This window comes from Strix aluco, chromosome 18, assembly GCF_031877795.1.
Source record: "Strix aluco isolate bStrAlu1 chromosome 18, bStrAlu1.hap1, whole genome shotgun sequence".
In the NCBI taxonomy this organism is placed as follows: domain Eukaryota; kingdom Metazoa; phylum Chordata; class Aves; order Strigiformes; family Strigidae; genus Strix; species Strix aluco.
Genome location: NC_133948.1, coordinates 12,669,080 through 12,686,962, shown reverse-complemented (window position 1 = coordinate 12,686,962; position 17,883 = coordinate 12,669,080). Strand labels below are relative to the sequence as shown.

Sequence of the window (17,883 nt, the reverse complement as noted above, 5' to 3'; positions counted from 1 at the left end):
AGGCGAGACTCCAGACACTTTTTAATCGACTCAGGGTCTGACCCCTGGTGCCTTTGAGAAGCTTTCAAAGCTCGCTCAACACTTCTTGTTGAATAGAAAGACAAAAGATTATAGCAAAATCACAAGCATCTCACTTTCACACAGAAATAAGGTTACCAGTTCCAGCTTACTCTTTCATTCACATTTAAAACTAGAATAGCAACTAAACATTTGAAAGCATTAATTGTGGTTTTGCCAATACCCCCTCCCAGGAAAAAAAAACCCTCTACAAACAGCAGAAGAGCTCACCCCTGGCTTGCCACCCTCCACCTCCAGATGCTGGACAGCAGAGGAAACAGAGCCTTGAAAAAGATTTGGCAGCTTGTAACCTTTATTTTTAGTTTTTTAAAATTATTTAAAAAGCATAATTAGAAACTTTCATTACAGAAATAATCCTAGCAAACCAGTTAGACATTCCATCGCTCAACATTTAGGAAACTTCACATCAGCACCACTAGAGAGACAGTCCCCACCCCTTCCAATTGAATAGTCAGTGGCACAAGCAGAGAGGTAACTGCTCCTCTACAGCCAGCTCTAGGAAAAAACAAAAAGAAAAATCCCACTTTAAGCCAGGAAGTTAGACACCCGGATTGGCAGAGTTCAAACCGTGGTCACAAAGACCTGGACTCAAAGAGGACCAATTTTTCCATTTAAGAGAACACTCCAGGCTTGGGTGCACCATTTCCTCATTTTATTGCATCATTTCCAGTAAATTCAGACATTTTCTTTAATTCTGCCTGTATGAAGTTACTCCCTCCTAGATCTGCACACATGCTACCACAAGAGTCCCAAAGTAACACAGCTGGACCCTTTAATCTGAAAGTGGTAACCATCACCGGACAGCTTCATTTCAACAGGAAGGCTTTGAGGACTGGCCCAGCTCCTTCCTTGGGCACACACCACATCCGACACCAGAAAGCAGACAGGATGGACTGGTGTCACTTAAGCCGCCACTTTCCATAGCCACCCAAGTCTTACAATTATCAGAGCTCACACTAGCAATATCATCCCAGCTCATTCTTATTCTTGGGTTACCAATGAAAGATATGTGAAGAAAAGAGATGGGTGAAGGCAGCTGGATACATACTCCCAGCACCTGAACTGATTAAAAAAAAAAAAAAAAGTGTTACACATTCATTGTTTGCATTTTTTAAAAAGTCTTTAAAGTGATTGATTGTGATGTGATTGTATGATTAGGGCTCTTACCGCAACCCATAAAATCTAAAAAAATGCAGGCAAAATAAGTGACTAAAATTTGGCCTCTCCTGGGGTAGGGGGAGGAAGGGAGAGAAGTGGGCTGATTCAGAGCTCATGGACATCAGTGAATCATATCCTACCAATCTAAGGCCAGTGATTCCATAGGGCCACTCACTGACAAACTGAGTACATCCACCTTCAAGGTCTTAAAGGAAGTCATACCTTCCACGCCTTTTAGTCATTTTAAGAAAAATTTATTTTTTTATTATTATTTAGGCAATTATTCAGGTGCTGAGCATGTACTTTCAGCCCAGACATTTGATATTTTAGTTACACACACATACACTCTCCACCTTTAACTACATCTACTCAGGCTGATGAACTGAGCTCTTGTTTTCCCAGAAAGGCCAACACGGGCCAGGAAAACGTTGCTGAGCATAGCGAGACCAGTTTGTTTCCAAGGGTGATCCTCCACCACCACATAACCCAAGCAAGCAAGCTTTCCATTTCTTTACATTAAACAGCAGTCCTGCTTTCTAACAGAAGAATCCTGGGAATGATCCTGCAGCAGCTTTCATATTCAGACATCAATCCAGAACCGCTGGATTTATTTTCATGCCTTTTCTCTCTCAAAAACAAAAGCTTTGCCACCAAAATTCACATTCAAGTTCAGATCGCCTATTTGTGGACAGGGCAACAAGGAGAAGTTTGGGTTTTTTGGCAGAATCACATGGTTTTTGTTGTTCTCAAAAGAAATGGACCCTCACTTAGGACCCTGGCAAAACCAGAAGCAGAGGTCAAAGGAGTTAAACTTTTTTTTTTTTTTAAAAAAAAGCAAAGTTTTATCCAAATAAATCCCACTTCTGCAGGTCAGTTTGTTTTTCAGTATCTTGATTCAAACTAAAGGAGAGCACAGGTACAGCTGGGCTGCAGCACACGGTGAAACCCCAGGACCCAGCCACAAATCTGGATCATGGCAAACTGAAATTCAAGGCCCCAGCAGCAGCACCAGCTGCCAGCCCAGGGGCTGGTGAAGTGAAACCCCCAGCTCCAGCAGCAACACCTGCAATCCTGGTACCTAGAAAAACAAAGCCTGAGCCCCAGTAAAAGCCTGGAACTCCAGGTGAAGCCATAGGCCCCAGGGGCACCAGTTGCCAGCCTGGAGCCCAACAGAAAGGAAGCCAGAGACCCCAGGAAGCAGTTGCTGCCACCCTGGGGCCAACTTGAATTAAGAACTTTGTACTATTTCTTTAAAAAGATGAACTCTGCAGTCCATGATTGGTTGACATTAAGAAGGCATAAGCCAAAGCGACAACAGGGAGGCGAGGCTGGTTAAAGCAATATACATTATATACAAACTGTTGGGTTAATTAGTCCACTTGGTAGGCAACGTCCTTCTTGTCTACAAGGCGCACTGGAATGAGCAGGGGAGGAGAGGGGGGCAAGATTCCATCCGATACCTTCTTGGCACTGAAGTGGTAAGGTGCCAGCGCCTCTTGATAGAAAACATGGAGAAAAAATAATCTTTAAATAACGGCACAAAACTGAGAAAGTCCTCCCAAAGCCTGCCCCAGTGGAATTGCCCGAGTCTAGCTGGAGGGGCTGATCTGTCTGAGAGCAGAGTCTCTGCAGCAGGGAAAGGGCATTAGCAGCACCGCTTCTTCCTTTTACTGTTCTTCGTTAGCTTCACCACATCATTCTGTTGCTGCTGTTGCTGCTTTGCTAAGTTTTCTTTCTTTGCTCGCAGGACTAGCTCTGTAATGCAATTAAACATCTGCAAGAGAAACAAGCAAGTTCAGACCACCCAGGAACTCAAGCTAGCTTTTGTGGGATGCTGTTCTTTTGAAATAACTCCACTTCTCCAGATATTTCAATAATGGTTCAGAGATCTTCCCCTGCCCACTACGGGCCAAGTAGAAATCCAGTACCTTCCCGACCCACTCCCAAGTTAAATCAATAACACCTCTATCCCCTTTCCCAAACCAGTAAACAGAAACAGGTCAGTTTGGCAACTGAGGCCAGGAGTGAAGATTACTTCTGGGAGGTAGGACTGCCCATTCTCCCTAATAGCAAGTCTTTCCTGAGGCCACGCCTAGTATGTTAGCACTGTAAAGCTAGTGAAAATGTAACGTGGGATCCTTCATTTCATTTCCCCAACTCCTCCAAACACAGTTGGATGTCTTTTTTTGACATTTTACCTACTCACTTGCAACTTGTATAAACCATTTTATCTTTCTTCCTCAATGGGAAGAACGTAATTGATATTTTTTCCCAAACCATTATCCCCAAAACAATTTTATCTATACCCTTCTGCATATTATATTACCTCTTCCACATTAATATTTTCTTTGGCGCTGGTCTCAAACAATTGGATCTCCATCTGTCCAGCAAATTTATAGGCATCTTCTGTTTCTACCACTTTTCGCTCTGGGTCATCATTCTTATTTCCCACTAAAAAAAGGAAAGAAAAAAGTCAGTTTGGTACTTCAGCAGGTCAGCCCACTAAATAAGACATTGTGACTCTCTGATTAGAAACCTACCTAGTATCCGGCAGACATCATCACAGTTTTGATTAATTTCATGCAACCACCGTTTTACATTCACAAAAGATTCTGCACTCGTTACATCGTAGACAACAATGACCCCATGTGTTCCTCTGTAATACCTATGGAGAGGAAAATACAATAAATGTTAACTCAGGCTGTGTATCACCTTCTTGGCTCTTTCTCTTTCACTTCGCTTCTACAAGATTCATAACAAATCCCCAACTTACAGCAATCAAGTGCCCCCATTTTCTTTCCACTGGGAGTCATTTAGCTCTTTCAACAGCTAGATCACATGCTATTCCTCTAGACCTACAGAGTTCCCTGCTCATTTAGTCTATACAAGTAGGTTTCAAAGTCCAAAGACTGCTGTTTACTTCCTTGTTCAGGTTGACAAGACCTTCAAAGATGAATACTGTCTTCCAGCTAGGTGAGCAAAAGGTAGCGGTGCCCCCAATACGTCCTCAGAACTGGCTGTGATGCAAACTTTTGCATTGTACAAGCCACATCAAGTTTTTGCAGTAATTTTTTTATCTGTGAAAGATCACTTACAGACTAAAATTTCAGCAGATCTCCAAATATACTCAACCCTCACAGTTCTCTTGTGCTCATAAAAATTTCTGTCTTGTTGAGCGACTGTGTTCTGATCACACCTTCCTACTCAACAGATCGACTCCATATGTGCATTCAATGCGCTCTGCTACCTTTAGCCATTAAAAATAAGCTTCATTTCAGTTTATTCCCATTAGTCTTGGGCAACCAGCACCTTTAAAAGATGACAAGCAATTCTGATATGCAAGAAAATTGCCAGAATTCAAGTTCCAACATTATCACCTGCATGAACCTACTAAAGGCGGACAGTATGCGCACCATGAGAATGCTATATAAAAAAAAGGAAGCTCCACCTTCTCAGTTTTCAGCCACATTCACGGGGCTACAGGGTATTTTCCCTACTGCAAATTAGTCAGCTTTGACCAAAAAAAAGTAATTGAAACAGTGGATGGTGAGGTCTTCACCAGCATCTAGCTTTGATGTAACCTTATTCTTTCCCTTTCATTTCCTCTTCTTTCTCATGATCAATATTAAGATTTTTAATAAAACAAATTCAAGAACCCAGCATACCAAAATTGAGGATTTTTCCCTTAAACTGCGACAGCATTTCTAGACCTTGATCTCTTACTGTAAGTACCTCTCGCAGCACTCTCCCTTCCACTGCACTTTAGATGTCCACTGTGACCGCTCTGGTCCTCTTTGAAGGAGTTATTCCAACTCAAGCAAACACATCCCTGACCTTCAAAGCCTTTTAATCTAATCCAAATGCACTTTCAGAAGATCTCAAAGCTTCAGCTCACTTCTGCTACTGATGCACTTGAGCAAGTCACTCTTTTCCCCACCTTTAGCCTCAACCCTTCTGTAACAGAAGCCACAGAAGCCACCTGCCTTTACAAGCCATCAAGACAGAGTTCCACAGACAGGCCTGTATCACATATGGAGCGCACACATCTCCCCCACCCCCTTCCTCTCATGATCGCTTTGTAGTGATAGTCATCTGTGACATGACACATACTCTATGGAAGTAGGGGAGCCCGCTCCTACTGCCCATCTGGGCACTTTCAGAAGACAGTCAAATACTTCTTCCATGCCATATTCTACCAGTAATTTATACTGTACATTCACTTTCCTTGGCAAGAATTAACACCAGTAAGAATTACTTATTCCCAGTCTGTAAGAGATCTTGCACTTTCAAATACTCTAGTCCATTTGCAATTAGTTCCTTTAACAGTTTCAAAACTTGCTACAGCACTGCATTTGTGCTTTCCTTCATTACAAGCTCAACTTCATTTCGTAACTTAGATCCTTTAGAGCAAAAACTATTCCACAGCCTGAATCCACACGTTGCAAAAATAAACCATCCTCTCCTGACACTAACATGCACTGCACACTGGTTTTGATGGATATTGCTTTGTGTGATAGCATTAGAAAGGGAAAGATCTCCAATCCTACCAACACACTAGATTTCTCTACATCTGAACAATAAAGTAATCATCTTCAAATTCTCCCATATCACCTAATAGTCTTTTAATTCAGCAACCCTCAGGCCGACCTACCATTTCCTCCCTAACACTGAGCATTACATGTGCAAAGACAACACAGCCTTTAGAGAAACGCAGTGGTTCAGCTACACCTACGCAGAGCTGCTTCATTCTGCTGTGCACACCATAAAACCATGCCTGGTATCCCAGTCATCCAAACCAGAGGACCCAACGGAGCACCCTGCTGCTCCTACCTTGCCCACGCACCTAGGTTTTCTTCTAAGCAAAGCATATGATGGAGGGGAGTAGAATAACACGCACCCTGCACATACAGATCCCACTCCTGACATGTCGTCAGCACAGTTGTCGTTTGCTCTTAGGGATGAGGACTGTGGGCTGGACCATGCACCACAGACCACTACAGCATTGAAAACTCTGCAGGAGCTGGGAGCTCCTGCCACAAAGCGCTAATATTGCCAACCACCTCAAAAATATTTTCCTTTGTGCAAGACAGCAAACCTTGACTCCTGCTGAGCTCCTACCAGCATACACTGCTTCTATTTTTAGAAGGGAAAATTGTCTGGCACATCATTCTAGAAAGGTTGCCAACCCCTCATCTACACTAAAATGTCATTTTCTCCACTGGCTGACATTACCTTTTAGCAGCTTGAGAGATAAGACCATGACTACCTTTTATTCTCTAACTCTTAAGCCCCATAATACACATTTTTCTCAAAAAGCTAGTCACGCTATTTTCTACCATTTGTTAGATACAGCCTTGTGTCCTAGATAACATTTTAGGCTTAACAAGTACAGCAACCCCAAGTGCAGGACAGTACTAGAAAACAAAATCTAATTTATCCTACCCCATACTTCAAACTTCAGAATGATGCACTGCAGAATTGCTTTTATAACAAGTTGTAGGCTTTGGCGAGTAGAGAACAGATGGGGCTTTTGGCATTCAGGGAGGAGTAGGTGTAAATTTTGTGCTTTTGGCAACCAAGAGGTAGCTGAGGCTTTGACACTAGGGAAGGAATGCCTTATCTTCTTCCCATCCACATTTTAGGGAAGATGGAGACCATAGAAATGACAGCAGAAGAGAAATGAAGTTCTCAATCTCAGCCTCCCATTCAAGGGCTAAATGACTGCTGCTAGCTGTCCTCTACATGGGAGGTGCGCTAAACCTAAAAAGCCAGTACCTGCTACTACTCCTAGTGATTAATACATGAATGAAATACAGGGAAAAAAAAGTTATAGAGCAGTTATTCATGTTCAGAGTGTCCATGAAAGTATCCTGTTGAGGTAGACAACCAAAGCTGACCTGTATATGCCCTTGGATGCTTGGTAGTAGCCAACTACCTTCCATATGGTTGGAAAAGTTACCTAGATCTAAAGGCTTTACATTTAGCTTTGGTGTGGAAAAGGCTTAAGAATGATAACACCTAAATTGAAATAAACACAGTACCAATTAAGTTGCTTGTTCTACCTACAGAATTATATTTAAAAAGATTAAAGACATAAGCTTACTGCCTTTGAAAGATCACCTACTAATGCTGCAAATTTGATACAGATAATCTTCAGAACTGGTTTACCAAACTCATTTCCTTCAGCCATTTGCATTCTCCCCTCACATCTCGGAAGATAACCTTTCTAAGCAGAAGGGAACATTTTGCCATTCGTTGTGGTACTGCCTACTACAAGAAACCAGTAAGAAAGTTCTCAGATTTCCTCTAGTAAATGCTTCCCAAGATTAGCAAACAACTAGTTTCATGAAGCATGACGGTAGCTACATCAGATTTAGAAGAGACAAAGTATTATTGACTGCATCAGTTCAGTGGGGCACATATGTTCATTTCTCCAGAAAAAAAATAGATGTAACTGGCCAACTTTAAAGATAGGTCATTGGTTAAATCCAACATCTTTGTTAATATTCCACTAGTTTGTAGTATACACGTTTCCTTGGTTTTCAGTCCTCTAGAATTCTAACCAATTCTAGAGACTTCTAATAATCTGTTTTCATACTCATCTTTTTTTCAGGTTCCTGGAAGCACATTTATTGTCACAGGTCAGTTGACTAGTCTTTTGATCATGAATATCTGGTTTACAAGACACAGCAATTCCGTAACCTCAAAAAACTTATCCCTCTCTTGAACATGCCACTCCACACAAACACACAGCAGAAAATCTCTCTGCTAACACTATTCATCCTGAGCTAGCATCTGACAACTATTATTTAAGGCTTAAATCCTAAAACCAGAGTCCTGAATTAGGACAAAGTAGTCCTATCTATAAGAGCAAATCAAGTACAGGAACTGGTTGTTCATGCATCTTAAGTATTCCTGCTAATACAGCTGAGTCCAGGCATGCTAAATCTCTGGTGAATTTAAATCCAATTTAGAGTTGATGATGTTCAGTGCCAACCAAATTCACACAACTTAGCCTCTCCTCCCACTAGGCACCAGCTATCCCAGTATTTCCACATTTAATAGACAGCAAAAACAGCTGCTGTCTTTTATACTTCCCAGTCTGAAATTCTGATCTAGTTTATTTCTCCTGCTTTGCTGTAAAATACTCCAGACCAACTTGACTTCTGTTCCTTAACAGTTTTATTCTGTTCTTGTGTAGCTGTAGTCAAGTAAAATCAAAATAGTATATAACCTTTCAATGTTTCCCAATTTTCTACGACTAACTTCCTACCACCTCTACCATTTTGCAATTTTAGGTCTACACAGCAGTAATTCCAACCTATTACTATTATTAACAGATGGGCTCCAATTTCAGACTTCCTTGCCAGGCTTGGCTCAACGTCAATCTGAACTCTACCTTTAACTGTAAAGGGACTTCCTAGACTACAGTAATACTGAAGGAACACCTTTTTATATTCTTAACCTCAATCTATTCAACTTGGTAGCCAAGCCCTTTCGTAAGTAGTAGCATGGTAACTCAATTTGTCACTCAGTTTGGGATAAGCAAATCAGTTACAGTATTACTTTGCCAATTAAAAAAATATAGAACCATTTCTAAAATCCGAATCTTGTTATCTCCCATTTTTACAGGTGATATGTTTAGGTCCACAGTGCCTCTTGAAAGGTATCAGTGAACACTAGACAGTCTGAGCTAGCGGACCTAGCAGCAAGAGGAGTCCTTGTGACAATGTAACAAGGATTTCCTCAACACTTCAAATGCACTTGGAGACAGGAACTTCTTTGCTTCAAGTTGCACAAAATTAGTATCTTTCTTCCCTGACCATGGAAGATTCTGTAACTACTTTACCAGAGACAAGGCAGGAAAAGTGGGGCCCTCACTTCCCCATGAGTAAAATATACCTCACTTTGGTAAAAAGCTATGCAAAAGAAAGAAGTAGCAGAGTTCAAACAGGTCATGGAGACCTTATAGCAGCCTTCCAGTACCTAAAGAGGGCCTACAAGAAAGCTGGAGAGGGACATTTTACAAGGGCATGTAGTGACAGGACCACGGGTAATGGCTTTAAACTGAAAGATAGTAGATTTAGATTAGATATATGGAAAAAATTCTTCACTATGAGGGTGGTGAGACACTGGCACAGGTTGCCCAGAGAAGCTGTGGCTGCCCCCTCCCTGGAAGGGTTCAAGGCCAGGTTGGACGGGGCTTTGGGCAACCTGGGCTAGTGGAAGGTGTCCCTGCCCATGGCAGGGGGTTGGAACTAGATGGTCTTTAAGGTCCCTTCCAACCCAAACCACTCTGTGATTCTACGGCACATATGCCTTCGAACCATTGCAGCTCCTCCATTTTAAATGTTAATCAAAGAAAAAAATTTACATAAAACACTACACAAAGTCCAATCTGCAGCTATTCCTGTTCACAAAAGGAAGCTTCCTTTCCTGGTATTCCCCATTCAGTGCCGGATACCATGGCTTTTTGAACTAGCTGGCATCAGCCCCACGAACCAACTGTCATTAACGCAGCCCCGAGTCGTGTCGGGGAATCTGAAAACAGGAAGGCCATTTGCTGACTCAGCACTAATTGGGGCACTCTGTGACTAGCCTGTGCGCACAGCTGATGGGAGCCGCAGCACTGCATTGCTGCCTCCCCCTCACCACTTCCTGCCCAAAGCTGCCTGCAGCACTGAAACAAGAAGTGAGGTCACACACAGGAACCCTACAAGAGGCAACCAAGTTTTTTCAAGCTAAACACTTAAGAAACAATGGAAGTAATCCAGTAATATCCGTATAGGAGCGCAGAGGAAAGGGGCGGCGCACACATCAGGTTCAATTTTGCCATTTCTAGCTGTTTAGGTGTAACACAGATGCAACCAATCTCATTATTTTTATGTCTGAGTAAGTTAACCAATACATCAGCTGAGAATGATCCTCCTCTCAAATAGGAGCCAAAAGAGAAGTCAGTCATGAAAGACCAAGTGAAACACCTAGGTCTTTCAAGAATCATTATTTTTTGTTAATACCCAAAGGAAACAAAAATCCATTTCCAAGGGTATTTTCTCCTCTTCCCCTAGTGCCATGGTAAGCAGTTCCACCTTTACTGCAATCAGTTTACAAACATATTTTATTCTTAGTTGCCACCACTGCAGCTCTGGGTGTGGTTTCTTCAGGAACAGGAAAAGCTGTGCACACGCTGTTCAAAGGGACAATGAGCATGAAACTGAACTCGAACCAAGGAAAAGGTTAACTTCATGTGGGCGTCTGCTTCAACAGAACCCCACACAAAGAGAGCTGCTAAAATGCATTTGTCCTAAAAGAAAACTAAATATTGGAAATCCTATTCTTCGATCTCAAAGCTATTCATTAGTTATATGCACTCTGTACTTCCGCAATACATTCAATCAGAGGATGATCGTCTTGGACAGGCTTCAGAGACAAGTTTTCTATTATATGCAGAACAGGGAAATAACTCCAGTTCTACCATTTGGAAACTAGCAGCAGAGGAATAAGACAAAGCCATCTCGGAAATGCACAGGAGAGTGAGGAAATCTGAAATCGCAGTTTCAAATCCAGCCACAATATCACCATCGCTATCAGTTCTAAAACAGCTGAGAGAAGTCCCACTGTACAGCCTGCAAAGCTATCATTAGCGAATCAACTCCAACATTAAAATATCTAAACCATAACTCTTAACTACAAGATCCATACAGAAAGCTACATATCACAAAGCCCAGTTATACTCACGTTGATGTAATAGTCCGGAAGCGCTCTTGTCCAGCTGTGTCCCAGATCTGTAGCTTTACCTTCTCTCCATTGATCTCAACTGTCCGGATTTTAAAATCCACTCCAATTGTGGTAATGTAGCTGCCTGAAGGGAAAGCGTGGGTAAGTGAGAACCTAAGTCTTGTTTATTTTGGATGTCCCAAAGCACACTTCTGAACACTATTTGGCAGTAGCTCTCAGACCTTGTTGAAAGGAGAAGAAGGTTCCCGCTATCTGCTTATCATTTAAAATGCCCTATCAGGTCATGCTGATCTGCATATTTTTATCTGCAGCTAATAGCGTTTTTCTAGCCATAAAGCCACTTCTTCCATGCCACCCTTAAAATTTAAAACTCAGTGTTACAAAATAAAATTATTCTTCTACTGCATTGGTGGTCAAGAGTAAGCACCCACATATCTCAAGAAATGGACAGTAACTATGCATGTATTTCACTTGTGAAAATTCTCAAAGCTTTGCTTTAAACGCTCATGCAATCAGTTACTTTGAATACAGTCTGTTCTAAGAGTTACCTCCTAATAAATTAGTTATGTCACAAATGTAAGTGGTTTAGCCACAATATTCAATCTAAATCCCAAATGGCCAATGGGAAGTCTGCACAGAGTACAGCATAAGCTAAAAAACCTAAGCTATTTCTGGAACCATGTCAGTATTTAAATACTGTGGTACTTCCAGTCGCAAGTGAAGATCAGAGAGGATTGCTTGTATAGGCTTATACCAAGAGAAGCAAAGTTAGAAACGTAACGTATTCCTTGTACAGCTATCAGTGGGTAAATGCAGAACAACTCCTTGCCAACCAGCAGCACTGGAGCAGACCTTGACCATTTCACTTATTGAAGCAAACAAAACACTCACCTGAGAACGTATTATCTGCAAAACGCAACAGCAAACTGCTCTTGCCCACACCTATGACAAACAAAGACAGCAAGATCTTTGAATACAGTCATCTTGGGTGTCAGGTAACATAACAGTATTTTACCCATCCATTGCATTTTTAACTTTAACTAGGATATTTTCCCAGCAGATAACTTAGTAGCATCCACCTTGACTATTCATCTCAGTACTCTCCTTGAAGATTTGATCAAGCACACTGCAGTCATTCCAAGACTTGGTATGCTTCTTGTAAACAGTACAGGGGTTTTTTGGTCCCCCCCCTGCTTCCTCCAGCCCTCAGCAAACTCTCGAACAGCAGCTTCTGAACTGTGGTCAGTTCTAAGAGGTCACAGAAGAGTAATAACTAAAAGCAAGTTTATGATCAGTAGGCTTACATTTGTTAATGAAAGATCCAAAAATGAGTACGTCTTGCTAATTAACAAGTACTCAGAACACTGCTCTAAACTACTCTATTGAATTCCACTTGCACATCGTGCTTACCACCACTGCCTACCTCCCATTCATTATGCCGTGCTGAATAGCAGTGGAGTTTGGACTACTTTGACAATCAGGCTAGAGTTTGGTACTATAAAGCTTATGTTATCATGACCCTAGTTTAACAGAAGCCTAAACCAAACAGGGGAGTTGGGAACCATTGTTCTGGATTGCCATCCAAAATAGGCTTGTTGCCCATCTAGCAGGCAAGGACACATACCTTTCTGAAGTTGTACCTTTTGCCAAAACCTTCTGTGAAACATTTCTCTAAGTACTCCGAGTAGCACTTCATCCAGGTTTTCCTTAAATGATTGTTTGCACCCTGATCACACCTTGCTGCAGGGAAGCATTTTTCACAGTGCTTCAGACAAGAATCGTAAGAAACTCATCACTGCACACCCAACCAAGGGAACCTGAGTATCAGAATGCTTCAAACTTGTTATCTCTGCACAACATCTCTGCTGTTAATGTCCCTTCCCCCCCGAAAAGAAGTCTGCTATGGCATGAAGAGGAAATTCAACTTCACCAGGGTGATTATCTATTAAATCTTTTAAGGTAGAAGTTATTTAGCTAATTATTTTGATGATGTATAACTTGCAAGTTCTTCTTAATAGAAGACCTATGCAAAGACTATACAGAACTCCAATAGTTCTCAGCTGCTGGCATCTGAAGATAGCTACCAGCAAAAAAACAGCCAAACTAACCAAAAATCTGCACAATACCAATAAGTCAGTTCTCATTTGTAAAGAGTTCAAATCACAAGACATCTGAAGAAGCCATGCTCATTTCTAGTTGAGTATTACAAATCTTATTAATAAAAAAAATTAAAAAGAATGCTACTAAAAAATACAAAGTTACAGTGTGCATACACTGAATACCTCTGAGCTCAAAAAAGGTAGCAGAGCAGTTCCTGAACTTTAACAGAGGACTGGTTATTTAGCAAGTTAAACCTCTGCAAAATACCAGTCAGCTAAGGAAAAAGAATTTTTTTTTTTTAAAAAAAAAAGGTTTCAGCAAGTACTATGCTTCTTGATCAAGCAGCCTTGGCCTCCAGCTTAGTAAAAAAAAAGTAGATGCTGGAACCCACAGATTTGTCAGATCACACCACCTTCTTAAAACGTCAGCCAGGCTACGCTGCAGAGCTGCATGGGCCACACATGACCACTGCTTTGTCAGACTGTCCACTGCTGCACAGACACAGTCTTGTCTCTACTGCTCTCAGCACTCAGGCAGCTTCTGGAGAAGAGAAACCTCCTGAACTCAGGAAGTTCTACATGCTCCTGATGACAATGATATCACTAAACAAACACTGCCCCTGACCCACACTGTTCACGCATAGAGAAACCACACTCTTCATGACCCTCCACTTCCTACACAGAGTTATTTGAAGACCTGAAAAGAGAAGGCTAGCAGAGCTTCTTTGCTTGTTGAAGACAGAAAAACAAAAGGAAACAAAAAAAAGCCCTATTTGCAATCAAAATTAAAAGCAAATTTCTGCGTCATACCGGTTTCTAAAACCCGTATCTTACTGAATGGTAGAGTGAATTACAGAAGCGCATGCAAAGCGCAGATCATCTGTATTATTTTTAAATATCTGGCACACCTGAGATCGCCAGCAGCTTTTCAAGATGACCTGTTCTAAAAACACACAAACCTACTACCTTCTTGACATATTTGCATACAGGGGAAAGCAGATGAGACAGAATCATCCTACGCAGTATCAGTCCACTTCTTATTGCATGGAATAAGCATCAATAAACAAGGCAAGCAAACTGTTTTGTGGAAGCAGGGACAAAGCCTTCCCGTTGGGGCTAGCAAAAATTAAAAAGAAAAATCAATACTCAAACTACATACTGAGACTTAATTACAACAACAGAGAACCCCAGGTAACCTGACAACTCTCACACTTTTTTCCTCTCACTGGATACACTATAGAGACTTTGCTCAAGAAGACTCAGCTAAGAAATTTCATTTAATTGTTTAAAGTGAGAAGTCTTCCTCAGAGTTTTCACCATCCTGTTTATCTTGCCTGAATAGTTTTGAAACTCATCAGCAAGCAACAGAGTTACTGCTCCACTCAGAATGCAGCATTTGGTTTTAATAATCCATAGGCTCCCAAAAGTGCCTAGGGCTTTAAGCTGTCTTGAAGCTGCTGCCCCTTCTCCCTCTTCCTTTTATATTTCTTCCTGCAGACACAGTTTAGTATAGAATAAAATATTTTTACATACAGCTAAAGCTTCTGGAGTTGACAACTGCCAAGATCGTGCAGTATTACACTTCTACCCAAGAGCCATGCCTCACTGCATGCCAGGACCTGCTGCCTTATGGACCACACCTCTATTAAAAAAAGAGGGTGGATGCCATCTTCTCCAGTTTATGGAAATTAAACTGTAAGCTGTTGGAGTGTTACCAACACTGAACTGGACTGAAGGCAGGAATCTTCCCAGGCCCAATTCCTATGTACCTAGACTAAAGCACAAGACACAGGCTGAGTTCACACGCTAGCCCTCCAGAAGTTTCCAAAACTGCTGCAGAAGTATTTACAAGTCTATTTTCAAAAATCTGTAAGTACCCCTCATCCATGACCATTTTATGTATTTGCATCATATACTATACCTAGAAGTACACAAAGCTACCAGCCCTTTAAGCATTTATTAAAAAAAAGTGACAAACTCTAGAACTGAGACTTCAGGCTGAAGGACAGAAAGAGTCTTCAGAAATAATTAAGATAATAAAGAGTATTAAAATGCAGTAGTTGCCACACTGGAAACAATGGTCCCCATGGCTGAGGAGCAGCCAGCCCTTCCCATCGATGCCTTAAACTGCTTGTCACAGGGAAGGGAATTCCCTCCTCATCCCAGCAGGAGATTAGTGGGCGCCCTCAGAACATGCGGCTCGCAAAGGCTGATCCTAGCACGAACGCCGATGCTGTCCTTACTTATACGTGCCTAATCTTCCTTTTCCTAAACCTAGCCAAGCTATTTACCATAATATCCTGTGGTAGCCAGTTCCGCAGGTTCATCAGATAAAAACTTACGAAGCCCAAGCAAAGGCGCCTTCTCATTCAAAGCGCGGCGTCCTCCGGCGACCCGCCCGGCAGAGCCCAGCGCCGCGGCACCGACAGCACAACGGCGGCGAAGCCCCACTGCCAGGGAACCGGCCGCGACGGCCCCGCGGGTGCCCCGGGAGGGGGCCTCCCTCCCGCCTCCGCCGCGCCGCCCGCCCCGGCCCCGCCGCCGCCCTCAGGCCCCTCACGGCCCGGGCGGAGGCGAGGGGCGTCCACCCCGCCAGCGGCCTACCCCCGCCCCCGGGCCGCGCCGCCCGCCCGCCCTCACCGCTGTCGCCGATGATGAGCAGCTTGAAGAGGTGATCGTAGTCCCTGGCCATGGCCGGGGCGGCGGGAGCGGCCGCGGTCGGCGGAGCGAGCGGGGAGGGGGGAGGGGGCGGCGGCGGCGGCTCCGGGCCGGATCCACTTCCCGAACAAACAGCCGGAACTGACAGCGGTGCCCCCGCGCAGGCGCGGCGCGTGCCGGCGCAGCTGGCGGCCTCCGTCGGCCACGCGCATGCGTGGCGCCCCTCCCCGCGCGCATGCGCACGCGCCGCGGAGTGCGGCGCCACGCGCCTGCGCGGGAAGCGCGACGCCCTCCCCCTCCCCTTCACAGCTGCTGCGCATGCGCGCGGGCGCCCCTGCGGAGCACGTTGGCCGCGCCTGCGCAGAAGGCGTGTGGGGGGTGGCGATTCCTCGCGCGCCTTGGCGGCCATGACAGACCTGTGAGGGACGGGCCGTGGGGGGGCTGTTGGCCTCTCTCCTCCATGCTGCGGCCCGGGCCTGCTTTCCCATCCTCTCCCTGTGCTGAGCTGCCAGGTCACCTCTGGCAGGCAGCGGTGTGTTCCCCTCAGCTCCCACAGGTGCTCGCATGAGGCCTGTGGATGCAGCAGAAGGGAAGGCCAGCACCAGGAAAGCACCAAAGGTGTGTGGGAGCCCCAGTGCTTTCAGGCACTGTCAGCTCCACTTTGGGAAGGCACGGGAGCAGACCACAATGGCTTGGAATGTGTTTTGCTTCTTCAGGATGCTTATGCACCAAAGCATCAAGTCTCACAGCCACAGAAACAGATCCCATCAGAGCCTTCACCTGCAGGTGAGGAAGCCCACAGCAAAGTGATATGAAATGCCCAGGTGTGTCATGCTGGCCTGGCAATTCAGGCCGGTCTGGAATTAGATTCCTGAGGGTTTTAATCCAGAGATGTGTCTATATATGGCTCGGGAAGGGCCTTGACCTCACACACATCGACAGCTGTGCCTGCACCATGCACAGCCCAAATCCGCAGTTTCAAACAGCACTCTTGCCTAACACACAAACAGCCTGAGTAATTTTGCTATCAGTTGCACAAATAATGACTAGGCAAACTGCAAGACTATGATCATTTCTTAGGTGATCGTCACTTCTAGGTGGAGACCTGGCATAAGAAGAGTGTTGGTTTTCTCTTTGATTATTTTTCTACAAAAATATTTGTTCTTACAGGTACTTGAACTCCTGAGAGCAAACAATGCAGTGTTTTGATGTGGAATACATAAATTACTTAGGACTTCCTTTCCCAGTTACTAAGGCTTTTCAAGACATACGTGAAAACACAGTAACAAAAGACACTGTGCTAGGTATTGCATCTATCTTAAAAGTAATTTTGGTTTAGCATAGATTCAAACCAAAATATTGACATTATTTAATTAAACTAAGTTGATTTTTTTAATTTTAACCGTAAGTTTACAATTCATTGACAAAAGTATCTCATTAAAATGCATTTGTTTTTCACAGAAGAACAGAGACCCTTATGGTCAAAGGAAAGATGACACAGGAGTCAAGGACAGTGAACTTGAAAATACCAATCCATAATGCTTTTGATAATTACAATCTAATCAGTTGTTCTAAAGATGCTTAAAGAGTAGGCTGCACCTGCTTTGAGGATCTTTTTGGTAGGACGCAAGGACAAGTAACAGATGGAAATCAGTGGGACATCGTGACTGCAAACTGTATCAGTGACATTGTGAGGGTGTTTGTGCACCACAACAGGTTGCCCAGGGTGGTTGTGGAGTCTGACACACCTGGACAGTGCCCTGAGCAACCTGCTGTACTGGACTGTGCTTTGAGCACAGGGCTTGGACTAGCTGAAATCCAGAAGTGCCTTCCAGCCACAACTGTGCTGTGATCTGTGAATGTTTCTTAGAGAATGACAGACAGTTTTTAGCAGTATCGCTTTTTCCCTTAACATTGACTTGAAAGCTATAGACCCTTTTCTCTGAATTTATACAATAGGGTTTGGTTAACAGCAATATTTTTTAAGGCAGTTGTCTCAAACCAATTCTGATTTCCTATTTCTTCTGCAGAGAATATTGTGGTATGGTTCCACAGTTATATTTGTCCAATTTGTATGCAATTCATCTGGAAACAAACCAATCCAGTATGGCTAAAATAGCATGTCTGGGTTGAAGATTTTTTTTTAGCACAT

General features: G+C 43.4%; 1 protein-coding gene across 1 annotated transcript; it reads right to left on the bottom strand.

Moving 5' to 3' along the window:
- Positions 1-352: 352 nt before the first annotated feature.
- On the bottom strand, positions 353-15,867 carry RAB35 (RAB35, member RAS oncogene family). Its single transcript, XM_074843876.1, has 6 exons — positions 15,714-15,867; positions 11,866-11,916; positions 10,975-11,098; positions 3,777-3,901; positions 3,563-3,687; positions 353-3,010 (listed from the first exon to the last, which is right to left on the bottom strand). Exons 1-6 carry the CDS (start codon positions 15,763-15,765, stop codon positions 2,882-2,884), a joined length of 606 nt encoding a protein of 201 aa, XP_074699977.1. The 5' UTR covers positions 15,766-15,867; the 3' UTR covers positions 353-2,881.
- Positions 15,868-17,883: the final 2,016 nt, after the last annotated feature.

Excerpts from the sequence above, each read along its gene's own strand:
- RAB35 (XM_074843876.1), bottom strand. The coding sequence starts at position 15,765 with ATGGCCAGGGACTACGATCACCTCTTCAAGCTGCTCATCATCGGCGAC. Across the intron at positions 3,902-10,974 it reads TTCCGGACTATTACATCAAC|GTATTACAGAGGAACACATG; the intron begins GTGAGTATAACT and ends TCCTCTCCATAG. Across the intron at positions 3,688-3,776 it reads TGATGTCTGCCGGATACTAG|TGGGAAATAAGAATGATGAC; the intron begins GTAGGTTTCTAA and ends TCCTTTTTTTAG.